Source organism: Sceloporus occidentalis, unplaced genomic scaffold, assembly GCF_023333645.1.
Source record: "Sceloporus occidentalis isolate IW3139 unplaced genomic scaffold, rSceOcc1.0.p SCAF_2, whole genome shotgun sequence".
NCBI classification, from domain to species: Eukaryota; Metazoa; Chordata; class Lepidosauria; order Squamata; family Phrynosomatidae; genus Sceloporus; species Sceloporus occidentalis.
Genome location: NW_028316982.1, coordinates 129517714 through 129544689, shown reverse-complemented (window position 1 = coordinate 129544689; position 26976 = coordinate 129517714). Strand labels below are relative to the sequence as shown.

The following is a 26976-nucleotide window of genomic DNA, read 5'->3' as shown; positions in this document are numbered from 1 at the left end:
TTTCTCCCTCTCCCACAATCATCTCCTGGGATCAACTAATCATATTAAACAAGAGACTAAAGGCAGACAACAGGAAGGACTTCTTCATGCACTACATGCATAGGTGATGGAATTCATTGCCAGAAGATGTTACAATGGCTACCAGTTTAGCTTCGATGGCTCTAAAAGGGGATTGGCAAATTTATGGAGGAAATTCTTTTTGTTTGCTTGTTTATTTATTATCCCACCTTTCTCCCCGAAGGGACACAAGGCAGTACACAAATAAAAATTCTAAAAACATATTGCAATACAACAATTAAAATATCAGCTAAAAACAGTATGAAATGACAAACATTAAAACCACAATACCCATCCCATATAAAACCCATCACATGCCTAAACATTCAAAGCCTGCCTGAACAGAGCCATTTTTGCCTGCTGACCAAAGGCCAGCAAGGAGGGGGCCAAGTCTTGCTTCTTGTAAGGCATTCCAGAGGGCAGGAAATGTCACCCATGGCTTGTACTTATTATACAGCCGCTACATTTCAGAGGTAGTATGTTTTTCTGTACTATTCCTTGGTGACTAACAGCAGGAAAAGACTACTTTTGTGCCCTACTTGGGAGCTTCCAAAGATATCTTGTGGCTAGCCACTGGGGGATGTAGGATCCCAAACCTATCTATTCCAATGGGGATCTCATTGTTATTTAAGGCAATAAAAATTATGTAAAACAGAAAAAGAAAAGTATTGCCTGGAATGCAATGTATAATCTGATTGAAGATGGCAGATGATTGTGAGATATAATATTTACCTTCTTATCTTAGATAACAAAGGTCTATGAATGAGGGGGAAATGAAGATTTATGTCATTGGAAGTAGGTTCTCCTAATATAACACTTGGGCAGAAAATCGGGGTTATAATATGAAGATGAGAGAGACTTTAATCAGGTATTTCATGAACTTTGCTTCAATGGCTGAATGACATAAGAAGGGAACAGAAAGAACAGTATACTGACTGTCTTAAGTAGTAACTACCAAGTATCCCACCCAAATCTTCAAATGTGTGTGTTGCACTATTAAAAGCATGTTGTAGGTATGTAAAACCTACAAAACCTACATACCTACACCAGGGAGCCCTGGTGGCGCAGTAGGGAGCCCTGGTGGTGCAGTGGTTAAATGCTTGTACTGCAGCCATTCACTCAAAACCACAAGGTTGCGAGTTCAAGACCAGCAAAAAGGGCCCAAGCTCGACTCAGGCTTGCATCCTTCCGAGGTCGCTAAAATGAGTACCCACCCAGACTGTTGGGGGCAAATTAGCTTCCTTGCTAATTAGCTTACTTGCTGTTCACCGCTATGATCTTTGGAATAGCGGTATATAAATAAAACAAATTATTATTATTATTATTATTATTATTATTATTATTATTATTAAAACAGAAAGTCCATTTGTAGAACCAATGAAGTCAGTGTAATAGTGCCCAGTTCTTATGCCAGGAGGCTAGGATTGTGTTCTAAATTAGTCAGTTTAGGTGAGTGCTATTGGATCCCCCACATATGACTTGGCCAAGTTTCTGGCCACACAATTACAAACCCATATAGGACAGACCCCCCACTCCATCAAACCATCCTGGGCATAAAAAATACTGTTTGAAAACACTGAAATTCTGGACCATGCCAACCACTACCATGTCAGGATGCACAGGGAAGCCATAGAAATCCACAAACACCTGGACAATTTCCACAGAACAGAGGAAACCCTTAAATAAGGTGCGGCTACCAGTCCTGAAAAATAGCAAGATAAAGACTCAACAAATGCAAATGAGAAATCTCCCAGCAGACAATGAGCACCATTGACACTAATCCTCTTTTGCAGACCCTCCCACCCTGAGGCCTGCCATTAGCAACAAAACAATACACATGCAAATCACTCCTGCCTTTCCAGGTCACACAATATATACAGTGCTACCTCGGGTTACGAAATTAATTCGTTCCGCGGCGCCGTTCGTAACCCGATACATTTCGCAACCCGAAAAGGCTTTCCGTTAGCGCTGGAAAGCCGCTAGCCGTGCTTCGCATTTGAATTTCGCGCAGAAACGCGCCGAAATGAATTTCGTAACCCGAAAAATCTTTCGTTACCCAGAACAGTTTTTTCCAATCTAACTTTTTCGTACCCCGGAAATTTCGTAACGCGATCAATTCGTATCCCGGGGTACCACTGTATACCCAAGTCCTTTCCAGGCAAGCATTCTCTGAAGATGCCAGCCACAGATGCTGGCGAAACGTCAGAAAGAAACTTGTCTAGAACATGGCCACATAGCCCGAAAAACCCACAAAAAACTAAGTCAGTTTAGTTGTTTTGAAGAATTAGCAGAAAAATATTAATATTATTATTGTATATCTATATACAACAAACCTCCAGATGGGGTTATTAAAAAAAACTGTTCTGTTAACTGGTACAGTGGTTAAATGCTGGTACTACAGTCATTCACAGCCACAAAGTTGTGAGTTCAATCCCAGGCAGGGCTCCAGGGCCCACTCAGCCTTGCATGCTTCCGTGGGTCACTAAAATAAGTGGCCAGCTTGTTGGGGGCAATGGGCTTACACATTGTAAGCTGCTTAGGGAGTGCTTAAGTGCACTGATAAGCGGTACGGAAATGTACTTGCGATTGCTATTACATACTATTGTTTCAGATGCAAAGCTGAATTATCTTTAGGTTCAAAACTGTTACAACAAGTACATGAGGAAAACAGATACAGACAGGAAAATGAAAAATAGATTACTATCATATTTCCAGTCTCTGTTGGGAAAAGAATATGTTGCTGTTGTTTTTTCTAAGAGAGCAATACAGTTAACACAGAACAGAATAAACCTGAACACGTAATGAAAGCTGAAAGCTACAAGTGTAAAAAGGTCACATGTGATATTTGTTTGGAATTTTTATTTCTTTAAAATAATTCATACAAATGGATACAGTCACAAACATGATTTAACCCAAAATATTGCTAGCCTACCACATTACTAGGAAAGAATCCATGTAGGCAATGAAATGCTGCTACTTTTCAGTAGTCTAGTGCCTCTCTCAATCTCTCTCTTTTTCGCTGCATCCCACCAATAATATATACTTTAATGGTGACAAAAAGCATGATGCTTGTTTATACAAAACCTTTATTTCCACCTCAAAATCTTTTTGAAATGTCTTCATTCTGAAATAAGGGGAATTTGTGCCAAAATTAAGATAAACTGTTTGTATCTTATTAAATTATTCTAAAAAATAAGACAAGAAGGTAGAAAAAACAATGCACTGTGTGGCGTAGAAAGAAAAATGGGATAAAATTGTTGTCCTGAGAAGTTTACCAACTGCCTCATTTTTGGGCATTTTTAAACATATAAAAACAAAAGATCTCAAATCTCAAAATTGGTTTGTCAAATGCCTCCCTTATGGTTGGTTTTTTTTGTTGTTGTTGACAACTAAGCAAACAAACCCTTGTTAATGTTCTAAAAACTGTACACAGACAAATACATTCATGATATAATTAACTACTAACTTCTCTGGTTTAACAAAGAACCCAATAGGACACAGAAATAGTGAATCAGGTCACTGGACAGGGACAAACTACATTTTATATGGAGGAATAAAAGTTTTTGAATCTTCTTTCCATTTTCCCCATTGTTGTTTTTCTTTATACTGCATATTGGACCAGTTTCTAAAACATATATGGCCTCCTCTGTTATGTTTGTGGTTTTGCATCTATTCAAAGTCCAAATGATTTTTCACACTTTCCAAAGCGGCAACTGCCAACATTGGGAATGATGTTCTCTTAGGCTACAATTGGTCACTTGGATGGTCTCTATCAGCCTCTGGTTTGACTGTTTGGCCAGGAGAAGGAGCATGGGGAGGGTGGGCAACAGGCGGGAGCCCATGCGATAAGGACATGGCATTGGGGACTATTCCTTCTACTGCTGTAGGTATGCCAGGTGGAGCCACACTTACAACTCCAGGGGGATACCTGCTGAAAGACAAAGAAAAGAAGTTATATTAACTCTTTTGACGTTTGCTATTTGAATGAAAACATACTGAAGCTAGTTGTCAGTATGTTGATGTATACTAAGGTGAAATAGTTTACACTGTGCAAAAGAAAGCAGCATTACTCTTGGAAATGTTTTAGAACCCCCCTGATTAAATAGGAGATGACAAAAACCTCTCCTCCTACATTCTTACCTGTAGGCAAGACCATTATGCTCAGGGTGAACAACTCCTGGATCCATGCTGGCCCAATGTGTAGCTGCAGTCAAATGTTCTTTGTTAACACAGTTTTTCAGGCTGTCTGGAATACGACCTAGTAATTGGGTAAATATTACAGCATAAGCAAATTCAAAAATTCTAAAACAAAAGGTATACATATAATAATGGATGAGATAATTATGGCCAATTATCTTTGGCCAGTTAATTCCATTATGTTGCAGGGGTGGCTGTACTAACCATAAAACAAAAATCAAAATCTATATTACATACGGCAAAATCCTTACTAGTCTAAAAAGAAGGTGCAAAAAACCACCAAGGTTTAAGCTAGCTTTCAAAGTTCTCTAGCTTCTTCATCAGGTAAAGATTGTGAAACCCTCCCCCCCCCCACAAAAAAAAAAAGCATTTTGACTTTTTCAGCACAAGATAAAAGTGATATAATTTGGCTTCCATTGGTTTGGGGGGCATGGAGGCTTCCTGAGATGATCACTGCATTCTGTTACTATATGGTCCTCTGGCCTCAAACAGGACTGAAACAGACCCAGCTCTCAAACATTTAACCTCCCATTCAGTTTTAATAAAACTTAAGAAGACTTTGTGGAGAATGATTTATGATTTGTATCCCACAGACATTCCCAAACTGGGACTTAAAGCAGCTCCAGCTCCCAGCTGAATCTGCCTTTGCTACATAGTGGGTTGGACTCAGAGATCCTATGAACAAAATGTGTTGCTCATAGAACAGTTGAATATTAACAAGATGTAATGCTTCCTTTAAGTGCTCAATTATTTTACTATAGTGGACCCCTAGAAATGAATACATAGTTTGGTTTCTCTTTTTTCTATTGAACAATATGATGTAAGTAAGTAAGGTTAACAAAGAACATAGAACACCACATATGGAATTAGAAAAATCAGAAAAAGAATATAAATTAAGGAAGTTGGTAATGGACTCCAGGAAGATGATTTTATTTTGGATTATATGTATGTGGTTTGTATGTCATTAAGTGTATGAAAGAAGGTTTGACAAATGTTGTTTTAGGTGGGTAGTGGGTTATTTAGGGGAATGTTAGATGCATGGATGTCTGTGTAAATGTAATGTCCATGTTAAATGTCCATTTAACTGCTGTTAAATGTATATTGTATATTGTATTTTTTTCATGAAATAAAATTTAATAAATATATTTTAAAAAAATAGAACAGTTCTGCTTTTAAAAGGGAAAAGAGGACATCTTCACTATTTTCTCCTTTCTTATTTAGATGGCTGAAATGTTGCTCCAGACCAGCTGGGTGGTGGTGTAGGAGGGCTCACCCTAGAAAGCCTCTTCAGGACTATAAGTGCTTCTCAATTGCAGAAGGAAACAAGTGCAATGAGTGTAAACGTGTGAATGTATGTAAACTTTTTAATTACTATTGGTGCAGAAATATAGAATAGTTGTTCAATAATCTTAAACTTCCTATTTTTCTTAAAACTGAATGGGAGGTTAACTGTTGATGGCCATTTAGTAATAGCTACTATGTCAGCTTCACTATAGTCCTTACAATACAACTAGTAAGGAGCAGAAAACACAACTCTGGACAAATTGACTTTTTTCTTTCTTCTGTGAACAATAAGTGGTACACTGTTTAGAGTTTAGGATGTGGTGGGAACCCTACATTCTCAAATCTATTTAGCCATGGAGTCACCGGATAGCAAGTTCATATTCCATTCTACTTTTCCAAGTGAGAAACAGCATGACCAGCAAGAGGAAATAAGATGATAAACCAGATACAGAGTGTTTATCATACTGTTCATTATATGCTACTCAAATGTCAGCTTGTAATGAATTAGTAGTATTTCCCTTTAGTAAGCACTATTGTAAGCCAATTTTGGTGTTCTTTGTACTACTGATGTTGTAGAAATGGATACCTCCATAGGCTCACTGTGTTCTTTCCTTAGCTGTTTACTTGGCCTAATGAACAAATTATGGTTGGCACCTGTGATGGCTCTCCGGATCTCCCGTGCGGCTTCCTCTCGCATCTCTATCGAGGCTTGTTCACTGTACCAAGCAGCATGTGGAGTACAGATCAGATTTGGTGCATCCTTCAGAGGGCCCTGGCTAAAACTGCATAGGAAAACGTAAAGAAAGCATTTGGATCTTTGTTCATAGAGGGTTCTGTGCATGTATTAAAAATAAACAGGTACAATGAAAAGTAATTCTGTTTCCTGGGCATTTAATTCTGTCCATGTTCTGCTAACTCAGTGGTCCTCACTTTGCTCTTTAAAAGATTTTGGACTTCAGCTCCCAGAACCCCAGACTATTGGCCAACATGGCTGAGGCTTCTGGGAGCTGAAGTCCAAAATATCTTAAAGGGCACAGTTTGGGGGCCACTGTGCTAATTGAACAGTCAAACTTAAAACCTATAACAGAACTCTCATTTTTTGGTTTTTATACCACAAACAGCAGTAATAATATTGACAACAACAAGAAGATGAACACCACTTCCTTAAGGAAAATGTTCAGATGATTTCAAAGCAAAGGGTATAGATGTTTCATATAATTTTATCCATGCAGAGACAGATATAAATGTAACAAACACAAATGGTTAATACTGTCAAAAGAGAAAATGCCAATATTTATGGTAAATTGTGATGGTACTTAACAGGGCTATCATATCACCTCTTAACCTTCTCTTCTCCAGGCTAAACATCCCCAGCTCCCTGAGTCGTTCCTCATAAGGCATGGTTTCCAGACCCTTCACCATTTTAGTTGCCCTCCTTTGGACACGCTCCATCTTAGGTCACATGTCATAAAAACTATAGCACCTGTATCTCAGCAAATTCATAGGAAGAAGAGGTAGGTGGAGATCATGCTATGCAAACAAATTGGGGGAAAATATTTATGTTGCCTGGTGGGGGGAGGATTAGGAACTGGTAATGTCCCACTAGCTGGACTCAGGAGTGAATTGAAAACACTTTTCTTTTCCATGTTCCTTATGTTAAAAGGAGCAAAAAACACAGGCAGAACTGTAAGAAACTGGACAAACTGACTTCTTCCTTCTACAAAGCCAGTGTGTATACAAAGATTTGGTCACTAGTGATACGGATCTGGACTTGATTTGTTCTTTTTTAAACAGTAAATAATGGAGGAGACATTTTATTTTCTTCTCTAGGCTACTGTTTACTCTGGCTAATCCACCACACCACAGAAATATGTTGTTTTAGTAAGGAGGGCTCAGCAAATGAGGCACTTGGAATGTTCAATTTTTTCAAGTGGACCATGTAAATGTCCCCATTTAACAGGATATTTCTTTGTTGTTCTGATTGACTAGACATTGAATGTTTAAACATACACACAATATAGTTACCTGAATGGTTCTGACTCATGTACATCCAAGGCTGCCCCTCGTATCCTGCCTTCTTTCAGAGCCTGTGCAAGTGCTTTTTCATCTACTAGCCCTCCTCGAGCTGTGTTCACAAGGAAGGCCCCTTGTCTCATCTGCAGAAAGTTAAAAGGATAAAGTACAATTTAATATGTGTAATAAAATTCTTGTGACCTCTGTGCTGAAAGGAAATACCTGCAATAAGAAAAGTGAACAGATGTGGACCACTGACCTGTAAACATCCTGAGAAAATACTGTTAATAAGTACTTTTTATAAATAGGTTTCTCAGCACTTGGGTTTTGAAGGTGCAAATATCTAAGTCAAACTGATAAAAATGCACCTTTATAATGCCTACTTCAACAAAGCTGAAAAAACCCAGCACATTTTGCACTTTAACTGTACTGCAAATTTAGGAAATACTGAGGGAAATCTTTTTAAAATGGCTTTGAAACTGTGTTCTATATATTGCTTGGAAATCAGACTACAACTGAGGAAATTCAAGAATTAATTACACAATGACACCCCCCCCCCCCGAATATTGTAGCTGTTTTTTAAAGTATTTTGGTATGCTTACTTTAAAAATACAATAAAAATGTTGTTAACACATACGCTTCTTTCACAAACTCAATAGTTTTGTCAATTCAGTTGATATTTATCTTTGATTAAGTGTGGATTCCAATGTTCCAGTGTGATTTTATTCAGTGCTTTTGAATGCATTTTGGTGTTTCATAGCAGCAAATTCAAGCCTTTTGAAAGTCTATTAGAAGACTTTAACCCCGTTTTACTCTTTGCAGGATCATTTCATTCAGTCACATATTGAAATAAGCAAATTCTGAAATGGTGCAAACCTGAGGCAGTTTTTGAATTTAGAATGCCAAATTCCTATAAGCCAGCAGTCACTTTAAAAAAAAGTTTTTATGCTGCTCAGTTTTGCAGGCTGTGTTACTGAATGCAAGTACCATGGCCTCATATAGGATATACTAGGAGAATCCAAAATATGTTCTGGTCCCAAGCATTTTGGATAAGGGAGAACTGTCTGTCCTGTTTTCTCTAGCACCTATAAATACAAAAATACACACCACCCCACTAATCTGCTAGTTTTAAAAGCAAAGCTCACAGAAAATACTAAAAATATAGTAATAGGATTCCTCATTCATGTTTGCTTTCTTGCCCTTCCCTTAACATAACAAAAAGAGAACAAGCCATACCAAGTGTCACAGCAAACGTGTAAACATCGGGGGCTGGGGTAACATATTAATCAAAATACCTTTTTTTAAAAAATGAAAACTTTCCAGGATACAGAAAACTGTTACCTTAAGTAATGGAAGCCTGAAACAGACAAGCCGATTCCCGCACCATGGGGTCTGTCTGCATAGGTGTCCCACTGGGCTGCCCAGCATGTCTGCTGCCACTAGAGGTTGCTCATTCTGAAGTCAGAATGAATTGCCCAGCCATGTGACCATCACTGTTTGTCTGGTTCTGACCTCAGAAGTGGGTGGCCTGTGGTGGACACACTGGGCATCCCAACAATTAACCTGTGCAGACAGCCACAGTGCAGGAAACATAAGGCCAGGTAATGGGGGCAGGTCAGAACAGCTGCAGGCCAGGATACCCCCAGAGCATCCTGGCCAGTGCAGACATCATTTAGTCATTCCATAAATTAACATTATTCTGCAAATGGCCAGACCTTAACACTGACATTTATTTCTTATTCAGTTTCTAGATCACATACAATGCTGGGGAATGTAACAATGTAATGAGGAACAATACAAATTGCTTTTGTGATTGTCAGAATGAACAGCATTGGATGCCAATACCTAACATGTAACACAATGAGTTACATTTAAAGAATAATATTCTCCCAAAGGAGCATATGAGAGGGGGGCATCCTTGAGAAACTGTGGCATGGGTCAGTTGCCAAGGACAAGAGATGATTTCATCAGATGCATGCATGGTCTGATAATAATCAGACCTCAGTGGAGTCACTGAATATTGAGAAGTACCATTTTACATGTAATCTTTCACCTGCAGCTTAAATGTGAGACACAGTCCTTTTCATTGTTGGTGCAGTTCTCACAATTATTTGAGATAAATAAAGCATACATAAAGATATGCCTGTAAGAACTGTGGGCAATTTGCAAAGATTTCAAAGCCCAAACATCTTTTTTCTACTATCCTCCACAAGTAGTCTTCCAAATAAATTAACTAGGAAGGGAAACTTTGGCACTGAACACAAGGGGGCACCAATCACTCATTACACACCTAGTCTACGTATTGTGATGTGCAGAAATTTTCTCAAAGTGCCACTTTTCAGCTTTAAGTACCTAAATAAATAAAGATCAATGTTATAAATCATAATGAGAGGATACATTATTTCTTCACCAAATAGAAACTGTGGGTCAAACAAAACAGACAATATACAGTCAACCCTCCTTATCCACATTTTTTTATTCACTGATTCAAGCATCCACAGCTTGAAAATATTTTTAAAAAGTATAAATTCCAAATAGCAAACCTTGATTTTCCATTTTATATAAGGGACACCATTTTGCTCTGCTGTTATATTTAATGGGACTTGGGCATCCACTGATTTTGTTATCCACAGGGGATCCTGGAACCAAACCCCAGCGGATAACAAGGTCCCACTGTATAAGTATTATCATGAATATGCATATTTGCATAGCAAACAAATAATAATAAACATATTTTTGTAGTATGGGTTGAGCAGGTTCCAAACAGCCTTATAGGGCTATTTTAATCATTTCTAGGATAATGTCCATGAATAATTTTGAATGTTCATAATTGCAACAAGTTTTATGTTGCTTAATCTTTTCTGTGCTGCATCCCAAGCACAGAATAAAGTGGGTTTAAGTCCACAAAGTGTGCTAGTCTTAAGGCTGCACAGGACTATATTGGTTTTGCTGCAACAGATTAACACACTCACTCCATAACTTAATATGATGCATATTTACCTGTTTAATGGTGAAATCATTAATAAGGTGATGGTTGTGTTCATTCAGGCTGCAATGGAGGGTGACACAGTCACTGTGAAAGAGCAGATCTTGCAAAGTGTTCACCCGCTGAAGTCCAAGAGCACGTTCAATGCCATCTGAGAGGTATGGGTCGTAGAAAATTACATTGAAACCAAAGGCCTTTGCACGTAGTGCAACTGCTTGCCCAACCCGTCCTGAAGTGGGAAAATATATACATATATATATATATATATTACAAAAATATTGTCAGGCATGTGTAAAGGAATAACGCGTTTAGTTCAAATATGGTGCTAAACTATAACTTTGGATTATGTGCACTATGTTTGTGTGTTTGCCCTTCCCTCTTCCTCCAGTGTCTCTGTGAAAAAACTTTACTTCCTCTTCCAGTGAACTATCATTTTTCATTGTCGCCAAAAGTGAAAGTATGGTTAATTTGAAATATGGTTTGGGAAAACAAGCCATAATCATGTGTCATAGTTGATTTGGGTTTCAATATAATCATACTTTACTTTAACAAGCCAAGGAATTAACAAGTCTTTCAGCCATGCTTAAAACTCATTCACACTTTCATTAATTAAGTGAGCAAACAGATCAGGGGATTTTCCATCAGTCTCTCATTTTATATGAACTAGGAAGCTATGGTGAATCATTTCAAACGATGCCAGGCTACAATTCAATAGCTCAAAATTAAACTAATATCCTGGCTCATTGCAAACTATTAACTATAATTTCTGGGTCAATGGTAGTCAACTGAATAGTTGCTGGTTTCTTTGCTGGTTAACTGTAAAAGGAGGTGATATAAGGCTGCATGCCCACAGGACTTGTACAAATCTCAATCATTAATGCAAAGTTACTAGAATGATTGTCCAAACCAATTCAATGAATAACTGAAATTTGTTGAAAACAGGAGAAAATCTTCTAATATTTTAATGGCCATGCCACAGGAGGAGAGAAGAAGCAAGAGCTCCCAGGCCCAAGTAACACCCAAATAATGTTGAACAAGCGTACACTTGTCCCTCCATATTCACTAGGGTTAGGGGCACAAGACCCCTGTGAATATGGAACCGCAAATAACAAAAACACCATGTTTTTACCTGAGATGACACCTCTCTAGGAATGTCTAGGTCCTCCAGGGCGACTCTGTGGTCAATGTCCAACAGACACGGACCATAGTCTCAAAAATTTGATCAGGAGGGCTTTAAACTGAGCTATGTGGGGGAGGGAGACAGTATTCTGGAAGGCAAACGGGCTGGAGAAAATAGGCAAACTGTCATAGAGGGAACAAGACAAACAGAGCAAGGACACAAAAGTGGGAGGCAAAAAAAACTTGCACAGGCAGCAAGTAAAGTGGACACATGGTCTTAGATGTCTCTACACTAATGCACAGAGCATGGGAAGCAAGCAAGATAAATTCGAACTCCTTGTACAAGAAAAGAAATATGATGTAACAGGCATCACTGAAACCTGGTGGGATGAGTCTCATGATTGGAATGTACGAATACAGGGATATAACCTTTTCAAGAGAAATAGGACAAACAGGAAAGGAGGAGGAATAGCCTTATACAGTCCGTCCTCGCCTTACGCGGGGGATCCGTTCCGGATCCCTCCGCGTAAGGCGAATTCCGCCTATGCTCGAGCCCCATTGGAAACAATGGGGCTCGTGCGCGGTGGCATGGGCGCACGTGGGGCGCAACGGGGGCGCGCGCGCCCATTTAATTGAATGGGACGCGCCGCCCCTTCCGCCCCGTGCGCACGTCGCGGCTTGAGCGCGTATGCTCAAGGCCGCGTATGGCGCGGGCGCACTGTATGTCAGGGACATTTACACCAGTGAAGAGATCCAGGATATCAATCATGAAGCCAGGTGGAGAGCATCTGGATAAAAATTAAAGGGGAAGGAAACAACAAGGATGTTATTGTGGGAGTCTACTACAAACCCCCAAGTCAGACTGAGGAATTGGATGATGTCTTTCTAGAACAGATGACCACACATTCAGAAAAGAGTGATATAGTAGTGATGGGTGACTTCAACTATCCTGATGTTTGCTGGAAGTCAAACTCAGCCAAATCCTCCAAGTCTAGCAAATTCCTCACTTGCCTTGGAGACAATTTCATTGTCCACAAGGTGGAAGAGGATCAGCTACTTTGGATCTGATCCTAACCAACAAGGATGACTTGGTTAATGGGGTGCAAGCAGTGGAATCCTTAGGTGGGAGTGATCATGTTCTCCTGGAGTTTGTTATACAGTGGAAAGGAGAAGCCAGACATAGTCAGACATGCATTCTAGACTTTAGGAAAGCCGATTTTAGTAAACTTAGAGAAATACTGAAGGTGATCCCATGGTCAGGAATACTAAAAGAGAAGGGAGTTCAAGATGGATGGGAGTTTCTTAAAAGGAGAGATACTGAAGGCACAATTTCAAACCATTCCAGTGAGGAAGAAAAATGAGAGATGTCTCAAGAAAACAGGATGGATGACTAAGGAACTTTCAACTGAGCTAAGTTTGAAACAGAACATGTATAAGAAATGGAAAAATGGAGAAATCACCAAAGAGGAATTCAAACAAATAGCAAGCATGTGTAGGTGTAAAGTCAGAAAAGCTAAAGCACAGAATGAACTCAGACTTGCTAGAGAGGTTAAGAACAACAAAAAGGGCTTTTTTGGATATGTCCACAGCAAAAGGAAGGAGGAGGAAATGGTAGGGTCACTGCGTGGAGAAGATGGCAAAATGCTAACAGGGGACAGAGAAAAGGCAGAATTACTCAACACCTTCTTTGCCTCAGTCTTCTCAGAAAAGGAAAAGGGTGCTCAACATGAGGATAATGGAGCGGAGGAAAGAATAGAGGAATTTCAGCACAGAATAAGTAAAGAGATAGTGCATGTATATCTGGTTAATCTAAACGAATAGAAATCTCCAGGACCAGATGAACTACATCCAAGAGTATTAAAAGAGCTGGCAAATGCAATATCGGAGCCATTGACAATAATCTTTGAGAACTCCTGGAGAACAGGAGAAATCCCAGCAGACTGGAGGAGGACAAATGTTGTTCCCATCTTCAAAAAGGGAAAAATGAGGATCCCAACAATTATCGTCCAGCTAGTCTGACATCAATACCAGGAAAAATTCTAGAGCAGATCATTAAACAGAGAGTCTGTGAACATCTAGAAAGCAATGCCATAATCACAAAAAGTCAACACGGGTTTCAGAGAAAGAAGTCATGCCAGACAAATCTAATCTCTTTCTTTGCTAAAATTACCAGCTTGTTAGATGAAGGGAATGCTGTGGATATAGTATATCTTGATTTCAGTAAGGCCTTTGACAAAGTTCCCCATGATATTCTTGCAAACAAGCTTCTAAAATGTGGACTAGACAATGTAACTGTTACATGGATTTGTAATTGGTTGACTGACCGAATCCAAAGGGTGCTCAACAATGGCTCCTTTTCATCCTGGAGAGAAGTGACCAGTGGGGTCCCACAGGGCTCTGTCCTGGGGCCAGTGCTATTCAACATCTTCATCAATGACTTAGATGACAGAATTGGGAGCATACTTATCAAATTTACAGATGACACCAAATTAGGAGGAGTAGCTAACACCACAGAGGACAGGATCAAAATTCAAAATGACCTGAATAAACTAGAAAGTTGGGCCACAGCTAACAAAATGAACTTCAACTGGGAGAAAAGTAAGGTACTGCACTTAGGGCGGAAAAATAAAATGCACAGATATAGGATGGGGGACACCTGGCTGAACGAGACTACGTGTGAAAGAGATCTAGTAGACCACAAGTTGAACATGAGTCAATAGTGCAATGTGGCAACTAACAAGGCCAATGTGATTTTAGGCTGCACCAGTAGAAGTATAGTATCTAGATCAAGGGAATTAATAATGCCACTCTATTCTGCTCTGGTCAGGTTCCGCCTGGAATATTGTGTCCAGTTCTGGGCACCACAATTTAAAAAGGATGTTGAAAAACTGGAACGTGTCCAAAGGAGGGCAACTAAAATGGTGAAAGGACTGGAAACCATGTCCTATGAGGAATGACTTAAGGAGCTGGGGATGTTTAGCCTGGAGAAGAGAAGGTTAAGAGGTGATATGATAGCCGTGTTTAAATAATTGAAGGGATGTCATACTGAGGAGGGAGCTGACTTGTTTTCAGCTGCTCCAGAGACTAGGACCCAGAACAATGGATGCAAGCTGCACGAAAAGAGATTCCACCTCAACATTAAGAAGAACTTCCTGACAGTAAGGGCTGTTCGACAGTGGAACAAACTCCCTCGGAGTGTAGTGGAGTCTCCTTCCTTGGAGGTCTTTAAGCAGAAGCTGGATGGCCATCTGTCAGGTATGCTTTGATTGAGAGTTCTTGCATGGCAGGATGGGGTTGGACTGGATGGCCCTTGCGGTCTCTTCCAACACTATGATTCTGTGATTCTATAAGAACTGCCCTGGAGGAGCTACAAATGCATAGTAGAGTATTCTCTCTAGGAATCTCTAAGTCTTTCAGTGCAACGTAAAGTTGACCACAGAGTTGCACTGGAGAGCCTAGATATTCCTAGAGAGAACATATTAATCAAATCTGTGAATAATCAGATCCACAAATACCAAAGCCGCAAATATGGAGGGATGAGTGCAATGTTATGTCTAAACTGAGACCACTGAGAATGTACCCAATAATTCCCAGCTTGAAAATAGTTGGATAAACAGTGGAATAATTTTATACACCAGAAAACCAATTGCTATGAAACTTGATTCTCACTGTTTTTATAAATACATTATTGAGAAAACACAACCCAGTAGACTTAGCTTTAAAACAATTTTTCAATGCAAAGAACACATAGCATGCCAATCTCTAGCATCCATAATTCAGTTCTAGCAAAGAAACAATAATATCTATTACTTATTTCTTTCACATTGGCATACCTAACCCAATAATGCCCAGGGTTTCTCCTCTGATTCTTGCAGCTCCAGAAGCGACTTCTCGGATCTGTTCCACACTTTGCACCCTTGTTCCTTCTCGCAAGGCCTGATGAAGCCAGGTGGTTCTTCTGTATAGGTTCAAGATGTGGCACATTGTAGAGTCTGCTGTCTCTTCCACTGAAGCAGCTGGAACATTACACACTGCAATCCCTTAAATAATAAAGCACAACTAGTGAGATTTTATCAGGTATTAGTAAGAGCTCTATCCTTACTGAACCCCAACCCAAAGCAACTCTGAGAAGTAAACCATTTGAAAGCCAAAGGCAGCCAAAGACAGTCAGATATTGTTGAAAAACTAGTGATTGTTTTTAAGGGGTACTGCCAAATAAGATTAAAATTTGTGACCCAAGCAACCAGAAATATTTTGTATGAGTTTCTGAAATCTTAGACAAGGTGGTACATTTCTGAGTTGGTGAGTGACAGCAAATGTTAATATTTGTAGCTTTTCCTCTGAAATGGCTCATCTATGTAGGCATAAAACGAAGGCCAGATGATCTCTACAGTACAGTGAAATCACATTTTGAAGATGATGTTTTCAATATAGGAATTTTGCAAAGTTTTATTATTTTCAGTATGAGCAGTTCAGTAAATTAAATGTGTAAGAACGTTGCATATCTATAACTAATCTCTGTTGTGCTTCTTGTACTCTCCTAGCTGATCATGCATAAATGCTCAATCAAAACAGCAAGGTCAAGAAAATGGCAAGGAAATGACCAACCATTTTACAGGAACAAATATTAGAGCAGAGAAAAAATAGTTGCTGTAGGGAGAGGGTAAAGCTTTCCCTTTCATTTGCCAGAGGCTGAAATCAGAGCAGACATAATCTCTGTTTGTTGATCAGCAAAGACAACGCAAGTTTTTAATGTAGACCAGAGTTTGGATTGTTTTCAGAAGTAATGGGACTACATGTATGTATGTATGTAAATGTATGTGTAGGGTTGGATGGGATGGGGTGTCATGTAACAAAAAAGGAACAACAACAACAACAAGAAGAAGTATGTTATTCTTAGCATGAAAAGTAATTGTAACTTTTTTTTAAAAAAAAAAGAACAAGTTATGTCTCATAAATTAACATTCCAAGATCTAAAAGACTGCAGTAAATAAAGAACCATAGTATCTATGTCCCACACAGCAAAACTGTGCTCAAAATTCTGCAGCACAGACTCCAGTCATACATTGGAGAGAGAAATCCCAGAGGTGCAAGCAGGGTTCAGGAAAGGAAGAGGCACTAGGGACATATTGCAAACATACAATGGTTAACAGCACACACCAAGGAATTCCAGAACAAAATCAGCATGTGCTTTATAGACTTTTAGCAAAGCCTTTGACTGTATAAATCATGAAAAGCTATGGAAGACTCTTAAAGACATGGAGTGCCACTACCTTTGATAGTCCTGATGAGAAATCTGTACTTAGAACAAGAGGTAATGGTTACAACAGAATGCGGGGAAACAGAATGGTTCCCATTGGCAAAAGCATCAGGCAAGGCTGCATTTTATCACTCCAACTGTCCAACTTGTATGCAGAAAATATCATAGGAACAGCAGAACTCAAAAGAAGGAGGAATGAAAACAGGAGAAAGGAATGTTAACAATCTAAGATTAATGGATGACACCATTCTACTAGCAGAAAACATCATGGATTTAGAACAATTATTAAGGAAAGTCAAGGAAGAAAGGGCAAAGGCAGGCTTGCTGCTGAAGATAAACAAAAATAAAGTTCACTGAGGATCTACATTAGTTCATAAATTCCTAAATAATGAGGAAATCAAAATAGTTAAAGACTTCCTGTACCTTGGATCAAACATTGCTTAGAACCGAGACTGCAGTCAAGAAGGGCAGCCATGAAAGATAAGATCAGATCCTAAAGAGTAAAGTTATACAACTGGATACAACTAAAGTTAGAATCGTTCAAGCCACTGTATTCCTCGACACCATTTATGGATGTGACAGCTGAACAATGAAGAAAGTGGACAGAAAGAAGATCAGCTAATTTGAAATGAGGTGCTGGATGTGCTGAGAATACTGTGGAAGGCCCAAAAAACAAACAAATGGGTTCTAGAACAGATCAAATCTGAAAGCTCCCTGGAAGCAAAAATGACAAAACACAGGTTGTTGCACTTTGGCCACATCATGAGAAAACATGACTCATTAGTAAGAATAATGCTTAGAAAGGCAGAAGAAAGCAGAAAGAGAGGAAGACAGCATGCTAGGTGGATAGACTCAATTTGGGAGGTCATGGGTCTCAGTCTGCAGGACCTGAACAGAGCAGTGGAGGAGAAGGGGTCTTGGAGATGTCTCACCCACAGGTTTACCATGAGTCGCAGGCGACTCAAGGGCAGTTAATAACAACATGAAGGATACCTTACATAATAAGTTGATGCAATACTCATCATTTTTAAAGCCTAACAAATGTCTACATACAATCTATACTTTAATTTAAAATATTTGTCTCTTATGCTATACAAAGTCAAATGTAGTACGCAATCTAATGGTCTCAAAAAATTCACAGTAAGGTTCTGGACCCATGGTGTATTTACACTGTAGAAATAATGCAATTTGAGATTACTTTAAGTGCTGTAGTCTGTCCTATGAAATCCTGGGATTTACAGTTTTATAATGTCTTTAGCCTTCTATGAAAAAGAGTGCTGTTACCTCACAAAACTACAAATCCCAGGATTCCGCAAGATAGAGCCTTAGCATTTAAGTGGTGTCAAACAGCAGTATTTCTATGGTGTAGATGCATGCTTGGCCTGTCGATTACTTTGAGTACCTCTTGAAAAGACACTTTGGACTTCTTTATTTTTTTGGTCTAGAATGCACATTTATGAACCAATTCTCACCAACACTGTTATTAAGATATAAGCTGGCATTCTAAACATTTTTCTGAGAATCATTGGCAAACCTCAGGGATTTTTCCCCCAGGAAATTGCACAGAAATTAGTGTGAAATAAATTTTAAGGACTGTAGGTGCTACCAGTGAAAGTAACAATTTTATTATTTTGATTACTTCATGAACCAAGGGTTTTAATATTATTTTCATTCAGAGATAACCAAAATCTTCACCATCAATTCAAGCAATGCAAGAAAAATGTGGTATTTCAAAGATGGATGTAATACCTAAATCACCAGCAGATTTAATATCAATGTTATCAAAGCCACTTCCAATTCGAACAATTATTCGAAGTGCTTTAAACTTCTCCAAATCCTCACGAGTTAAAGTGATGGTGTGATACATCAGAGCACCAACTGCTTCATTCAGTACCTAGAAAACAAAGACAAACACAATTCAGCTACTTTATATTATAAGAAGACACACAGATCCAAACCAGTTATGCTTGCTTAGTAGCCAACTCAGAGAGAAAGAGTTAGAAGAAGGGTGGGGGAAGAGAAAGGAGTTTGAGGAAAGGGAGAAGACCGTGTATATATACAAAACTCTATCCACCCAACAAATCATAGCCAATTTATAGGGACAGGCTCCCTGGTGTGAGCTCCACCACCTGTGATAATTTGGCCATCTGCCAAATCAGAGGAGGATCAGGACACATTTCAAGGTGCAGATGTTGCAGAATGTATGGTAAGTTACTACCTGAATGAACTTTCTGTTAGATCTAAGTCCATGTAATGATGCACTTGCTTTCAAATGGAGCTGTGTGTGCATCCCTCATTTTGCTGGTTCTCCTTATGACATAACTTTCACTCCCACTGACTTTAAAGAACAGAGGAGCAGCAGAACACTGTGAAGCTTCATATGTCTCCCAACCTGGAAGAACCATTGTTATGTTAATATCTGTATCTGCAACCTCAAAGAACATCATTAAACAATCCACTGTTGTCAATATGCACTCAGGCATCCCACTGGCATGTCGCTTGAATTCATTACCAACAAAAGCAGCTTGCCAACTGCTCAGACTATGTTGTACAAATCCACTTTAACAACAGTCACCAATCTGAGGATCTGGCTGCCCGCCTTTTAAACAGACTCCAAGTGTCAGAACAAGCAGGATGAAAACAGGCTTACAGCCTAGTGCAAATCAAACTGTGCTGCAACCTGTTTATTAGAAATGCTGGCTCTTATCTTATTTTCTGTTGCTTTTCTCCTTCATCATTAATAACAAGTGACATCTAACTGTTTGATTCTCAGGCAGCTCTTCCTGCTGACCAGTAACCTAACAGCTTACAGGTTTGTTTGTTTTTAGATCAGTTGTTTCAATTACAGCAGGCTTTTGTTATCTGTGGGCTTGCCATCCATGGATTTGAGCTTCCACAGATGGGAAGCACTGTTGTTTTTAATGGAGGTGTATGTACGCAGCCATGCCACTGGCCACATACATGCCGCAGAACAGATCCCCTGTGGATACAAAGGGACGACTGTATAGTAAGATGCATACATATGCAACTTCCCCTTCTCTTAGTTAAGGCAATACACTCTCATTGGTACAAAGCCAAGGGTGGAAGGGGAAGAACATTATAAAAAAGAGGAGCTGACATATGTGGTACCCCCACACCAGGGTAGAAACCAAGCTCTGTTCAGAAGCAAATGAATTATAAATAAAAATATATTCAAACACTTTTTTTTCAAACAAAAAAGAAAGAAGCCTGTCTAATAAATGTTCTTATTTATTTATTTATTTTGAAAACTTGGGTAAAGTGTGTACCTAAGAATTCAGCTCTTACTAACAAAAATGAAAAGCAGAACAAGAAATAACTACTAATGGACAGTGGGGAACAAGCCTTTTAAAAATGTACATATTCATTAAAGATTTCATTTCACACAGAAACAAAGCCATGAATCACTTTTACACAATACTTTTGGTGTGTAATTAAGAATGCTTTATTTAGGTAATATTGGCATCATGGGTATTCCTATTCAACACATGGCTTGGGCCCAGAGTACTTGAGGGAACGTCTTCTTCCCTATTGTCCATCCCGCACACCAAGGTCCTCTGGAAGAAATCTATTACAGCCAAAAAGATCTAAGCTAACATCAGTTTCCCAGAGGGCCTTTTCTATTACTGTTCCAAAACTATAGAACGACCTGCTGGAGGAGATCAGTCATATTTCCACTCTGACAGCTTTTAAGAAAGCACTTAAGATGGATCTCTTCCGGCAGGCCTTTCCAACTTAGTTACCCTCTCCAGATATAGAGATAGTTGTCCCCTCATCTGTCTATTCTTCCCCGCCTATCTTTCTGCCTATTTTTTTTAATGTTTTTAAACTATTACTGTTTAATTCTGTTTTATTACTGGGAATGGGGGGTAGGTCTAGGGTTTGATTTTTTTTTAACTCTATTGTAATTTGATGTATTTTACTGTTGTAACCCGCCCAGATTCTTCGTGATTGGGCGGGCTAGAAATAAATCTTTATTATTATTATCTTTACAAAAAAGCTAACCATCAGATTTGATAATTTCACATTCTGCATATCCCAAAAATTCTTCACAGAAAACTAAGAGTAAACATAAGAAGCACAAGAAATGCTATGGCATCAACATCAAGACATGTTTTTCTAATTCCAAAATATTATCTGGTGTCAATTTACATAAATGATATCTAAGGTCAGTCAAGAATTTCCTATCAATGCCCAATAAGAGGTAGCATGACAAGACCAGAACGTCTTGATGACACGAAATTCTTACAGTATTTCTAGAAAGGAATAAAATATGTATGTATCTGTAATGATCAAATATATATATGAAATGATCTGCACCCCAAATATTGCCTAGAGCAGCATGATGTCATTAAACATGAAATAGCACAAATGGTCACAATCAGGTATTTGCCATATGCTATTTCCTTTGTTTCCATCATTTAGCACAAGATGGTGGCAAAGGCTTAGTTGACTTTAACTACTCCCTTTTCCACCTGACCACCTGCCCTCCATTTTTGACCAGAGATCCTCCTTTGCCTCTTCTGATTTGTTTGTCCCCCACCCATTCATACATGAAAAAGTGAAGCAAGTCTACCTGATCATACTCATCACAATGCTCTTCTCTGGCAGGCCAGTGTGTACTCATCCCTGCATCCCAGATAATGGAAGTATAGGCCTGGAAATGTTTTTATGTCTTACGGTATCACATTTCACGCTCTCTTCAGCTCTCATTTCACTTCTTCAGACTTTAGCCTTCAACTTCCATCTGCATCAGTTCGTAGAGAACTGTGGTATCATTACTTTTGAATACCTGTTGTACTGTCTCTCCGGTAGGAGGCCATTCAACAAAGACGAACAGACTGTCTCATAAATATTTATTTTATTCTGTTTATATCCTGATTTTTCTGCTAGAGTAAGTGTAAGTGACTATGCCAGGGTTGGTGGGGGGGGGGGCAAATTCTTATCCCACGTGCCTGATGTAGGATCACTTCCCAGTTTTACAATCTTGCTTCTTGGGGATAAGGTTTCTGGGGTTGTTTACCCCAACCATTAAGAACCAGGAATGGGGAAAGTCTGCCCCCCCAAAAAAAAAGCTCTACAAATCCCCCAAGCCCCAAATCTCCCACACTCCTATTTTTAATGATCAAAATACGCTGAGAAAACACCCCAAATATTGCCTAGAGCAACATGATGCCATTAAACACCCACATCATTTGCAACCTATAAACATACTTTTATTGTTTAAAAACTGCCCAGAAACAAATGAACAAACAGGAAGTAAGAACTGGAAGAGACTCATTTTGGGCAGTTGGGGAGGTGGGCAGTGGGTGAGAAAATCAATGAATCCCCCAGTTACTGTCTGGATTGAAGGTAAACTTGTAGAGGGACCAGAGGAGTCCAACACTGTGGCAAAGAATGTCATATTTCCTTCTACTGAATATATCCCAGCTTGGCCCCACGGCATCATTGCTCCCAGCACAGGGAAGCAGGATGACCAGCGCAGTGCTCTCAGTTGGTGCTTGTAGGTGTTGCTTGAGCACTTGGAGGAGTAATTGCACCTGCAGGCTGGGGCCAGAGCTTCCCCTTTATAAATTAGGGATTAATCGTATTAAAGCAATTGATCATTGGCCTTCCTAATTCTGCATAACTATGGAGTAAATAAATTCCATGTTCTCTACAAAGGGGCAGAATTTATATTATTAGATAGTAGAACACTAAAAAATATTCCTGCACACAGTGCTCACTCACTATTTAGCAACCACAAAAACAAAGAAAGACAGGAGAATCTGTAAGCTATGAACCTCACAGGAAATAGTGGGATCTCTGCTCTAGGAGCAGAAAAATGGATTGAGATCAAGTGTACTATCTCAGCATCATCACCTCTGCCTTATATGGATTCAGGTGCAATCACTTTCTGATTTAGCACACCTTTTACAACTGAGATGCCTCATCCTCAGTTGGCAGACAGCAAATCTGGTTGTCAGCAGCATTAAAAAATTGCATCCAGTGGCAGTTAGTCCAGAATGTACATATAGACACTGTTTATTTATTGGGGAAAGAATCTATCCCTGCTGCACCCTACAATAGGCTCTAGGATAGAATGTCACCTGTAAGCACTTTAGGATCTAATAAATCATATATTTATGTCCTTGTTTTATGGCCTTTGTTCTCCTACTTCTACTACTTTCAGTCTGGTCTCTTGCTGCCATGGAATGAATATGGCACTGCATTAATAGGAGAGGAAAAGGACTTACTTATTTTCCACCATCACCATTACTCCATAGGCTATGAATTATTTGGTGGGAAATACCGTTTCCCCGAAAATAAGACATACTCATAAAATAAGTCATAGCAGGATTTCTAAGCATTTGCGCAATATAAGCCATACCCCGAAAATAAGACATAGTGGTAGTCCCGGCACATAATGGAATGGGATGGGAAGGGAGTGGAAAGACTGGGGCCACTGGTTCTAAAGGAAATAGAGAAGCAAGAAATTCAGGATGGAATTCCGGGTTTGGAGAGTTATGACGATGTTCCAGAAGAAGACAATTTAAGTATATTTGAATAAATGTAGATTGTTGTACCATACTTAATAAAAATAAGACAGCCCCTGAAAATAAGCCACAGTGTGTTTTCTTGAGGAAAAATAAATATTATTTTTCGGGAAAACATGGTATGACTCCAGGTTTTCACCATTTACATCATTTTTCCATAATGCTTTCCCTTCTACTGAATGATAACAGCTAAGATTTTGATCTTTAAATCAAAGGAAGTCTTCAGTTGAAATCTGGTAACATCCAATTCAAAGGTCAGTCACCTGTATTGGACTGGAAACATCTGAGTGGCTTTGACAAGTGACAAACTAAAGCAAGTGATGCTGTGCAAAACTGTCAAACACCTTTGAAGTACACTTTCATTTACTAAAGGAAATAAATCTGACATTTCTCTGAAAAGGTCAACCATTAACAGTTCATAGAAATTATACTAATTTCTTCAGTGAGGATGAGACTGCACATCAGACAGACTGGCAGTTATATTATAGCTCAGGACAGTTTATGCTTTCCAAAACAGTTTATGTTTTCCATATAGACAAACATGTGGATACAGGTGAGACAGTTCAATCTGAAAGGGCTAGTAGTTAACATGGGCAGTTCCTTTTCAAGACACTGCCATTATGGCAGAACTCTGCAACTATCTTTCTTCTCCTGGGACCATGGGCCAAAATACTAAAGGAGAAATGTTTTGCATGTATGCAGCACATGTGAAGTGTTCAAAATAGTTCATACGCAGCATGTCAAAAAAATCTAAAATAGTTCTGTTACAAGAAATTGTTTTTAAAAACAAAAGTAAAAAACAACCCAAAGCTTGGAAGAGCTAGCAGCAAGATCTGCATTAAACCAGCCAGAATTTCTGGCTTCATACTCCTAATTACTAAACCAGTCAAGAATCCTCATTTACCCAGGCAGCCTACAGTTCTTTGACTATTGTTGCAGAAGTTTACTGCATACCAGGCAGCTGTGAAAAAGTCTACGTAGGGACCACCAAATGGCTTAGGGTTAGGGTTAATCAAGGAACACGAGAGACTCTGCAGACTGGGTCAGCCAGAAAAATCAGCAGTAGCAGAATATGTTATAAACCATCCTGAGTATAAAATGCTGTTTGAAAACACTGAAATTCTGGACCATGCTAAGAATATCAGATAAGAATGCACAGGGAAGCCACTGAAATCCATAAACACCTGGACAACTTTAACAGGAAAGAAGAAACCCTTAAAGTAAACAAGGTTTGACTACCAGTCCTGAAAAACACCAAAATCAAGACCCAGCAAATGCAAATGAAAACCACTCAGGGTGAGGGGGGTTTCCCAGCAGACAATGGATCATTAATTAAAAAGACACCCTGAGACCTTGAAATTCAACAATATAACAATACACATTTTAACATGTAAATCATTTCCTCTCAACCAACAGTATATATACCACTGTCTTCCATACCAGCATTCTCTGAAGATGCCAGCCATAGCTACTGGCCAGGAATAAACTCTTCTAGAACACACCCTCACAACCGGGAAAACCCACAAAAATCTATGGATGCCGGCCGTGAAAGCCTTCAATTTCACAGAAGAAGTATGACACTACAGAAGCAGAAGGAGGAACAATGATACACATCAAGACTGTAACTCTTCAGCTACAGGTCTTTGTTCTGGTATGTACATTTAAGAAAGCAGAAAGGCTTGCCAATCGGAGTATCTTTCTAGATGAAACTTAGATATCAGAAAGTGGCAGGACTCATGATGCTGTATTGTGTTAGTAAGAACATAGCACTTACTATGCATTATTGAACATTTCAAGAAACTTTTATCATTACCTTTTCATGAATTTCCTGTGTTGACTGTGCATCACAAAATGCCACTGTGGCTACATCCTTCAGGATTGGCATTTCTACTGTACAATCCCTGCCATCCAGCAGGGCTACCAAAGGGCGTGGGTGCATAGGCCCATTCATGATTGGTGGTCGAATGCCTAAAACAAAAAGAGAAACAGTCTTTTAGGTACAAACAATAATTTCCATATTAATGTGAGATAATGCAGTTAAGATAATTTTTTCTAGGCTGATAGAGACAATGCTGTTAGAAGTAATGCTAAAAGAACAGCAGTGGGATTATGATTGGTAAAAGCAAAGGAAGGGTTGTTTTAAAATTCAGTCAATTTGTGCTACTGCATTGGGTGGCATATTACAAAACAGAAATAATGGAGAAGCTCCCTCTGGGCCCTAGCCTGAACTCTGGACCAAAAACAAACAAATAAATGGAAATGTTACTAGAATTCCCTGAGAATATTTTCTCTCCATAGTAATGATTATATAAGGCCTTTCATTTCCACACTTATGGCAAGTAAAAATCATTTGCAGGTGATCAGGCAAAAACGCTATACCAAAAGCTCTCCCTTTAATTCACATGACTCATGAAGAAGTGAAAACAAAAGCTTGTAATTTGTAGACTGACTCAACAATTGTTCAAGTCATTTCCAACTTATAGCAACCCTAAAGTGAGGTTTTCTTGGCAGGATTTGGTCACAGGGGTTTTTCCTTTGCCTTACTCTGAGCAGTACTTGCCAAAGACTACCTAGTAGGTTCCCATGGCCAAGCAGGGTTCAAACACGGCTCTCCAGTGCCCCAGTCCAACTCTCAAACTCTAATTGAAGCAATACACTCTGGGAAGCCACGGTGGAAAGCCTTCTCTGCTGTGATGCTCTGGTTGTGAAATACATTCCCGTTGGAGGCCTGCTTGGTGTCCATGGTAGCTTCCTTCTGGCACCAAGACCTTTGATGGTTCTCCAAGACATATATGTACAAAGAATTAACTTGATAAATTGTTTAATATGATTTTAGAATGTTTAGTGTATAATTTGGTTATTTAATATTCTAAATTGTTTTAACCTGTTTAAATAGATTTTACTTGTACATCACTCTGAAAACCCTTGATATAGAACAGCATATAAGTATTTAAATAAATAAATAAATGTGAAATGTGTTACTACTGAATACCACAAACATGCACACAAGATGAACTTTAGAAAAAATAAGTAGTAATAAGTAGTAACACAAGACTGAATAACGATGATGGGGGAGGTCGGGCGAGAGGTGGGGGAGGAAGAAGAAGAGCTTCATTTTGAATTCTTATGTCTAGAAGGAAGATTTACAGTCATTTCATTTATAGGAGGAATGCTCATTTTTTTACAACAAAAAAGGAACACAAACTTCCTGTTGTGTTACATATTACCAAATGGGAAAAAAAACCTTTGAATCACATATGGTCACACTTGACATCAGGTGGGGGATGAATATAGTTTATTAAATCTATAACATAAAAAAATATAGCAATCTGGTTGGTAGTACCACCACACACAGTCAAGTTGGTTCATCAGGACTGCAAACATTCTGCTCAGTCTTTTGTCCTTAAAATGTACCTTTAAAAAAAAATCCTGAAAATAAAGACCCTCCCTAATGGACTGTGAATATGCAACTCTGGATATAATTATCCCAGAGTAATACTAACCAT

General features: G+C 39.0%; 1 protein-coding gene across 8 annotated transcripts in view; it reads right to left on the bottom strand.

Annotated features, from left to right (window-relative positions):
- Positions 1-2901: 2901 nt before the first annotated feature.
- Positions 2902-26976, bottom strand: part of CTBP1 (C-terminal binding protein 1) — a 53625-nt gene continuing 29550 nt past the window's right edge. For 7 of the 8 annotated variants that reach the window (XM_089510975.1, XM_089510968.1, XM_089510970.1 and 4 more), the window contains 8 exons: positions 25284-25438; positions 18666-18810; positions 15490-15696; positions 10552-10766; positions 7564-7694; positions 6193-6320; positions 4198-4315; positions 2902-3988 (listed from right to left, as the gene is read on the bottom strand). In XM_089510975.1, the coding sequence (XP_089367101.1) occupies positions 3802-3988; positions 4198-4315; positions 6193-6320; positions 7564-7694; positions 10552-10766; positions 15490-15696; positions 18666-18810; positions 25284-25438 (1286 nt within the window). In that variant the 3' untranslated portion in view covers positions 2902-3801. The remainder of the gene's footprint in view (positions 3989-4197; positions 4316-6192; positions 6321-7563; positions 7695-10551; positions 10767-15489; positions 15697-18665; positions 18811-25283; positions 25439-26976) is intronic. The other variant, XM_089510969.1, reaches the window with a different exon arrangement.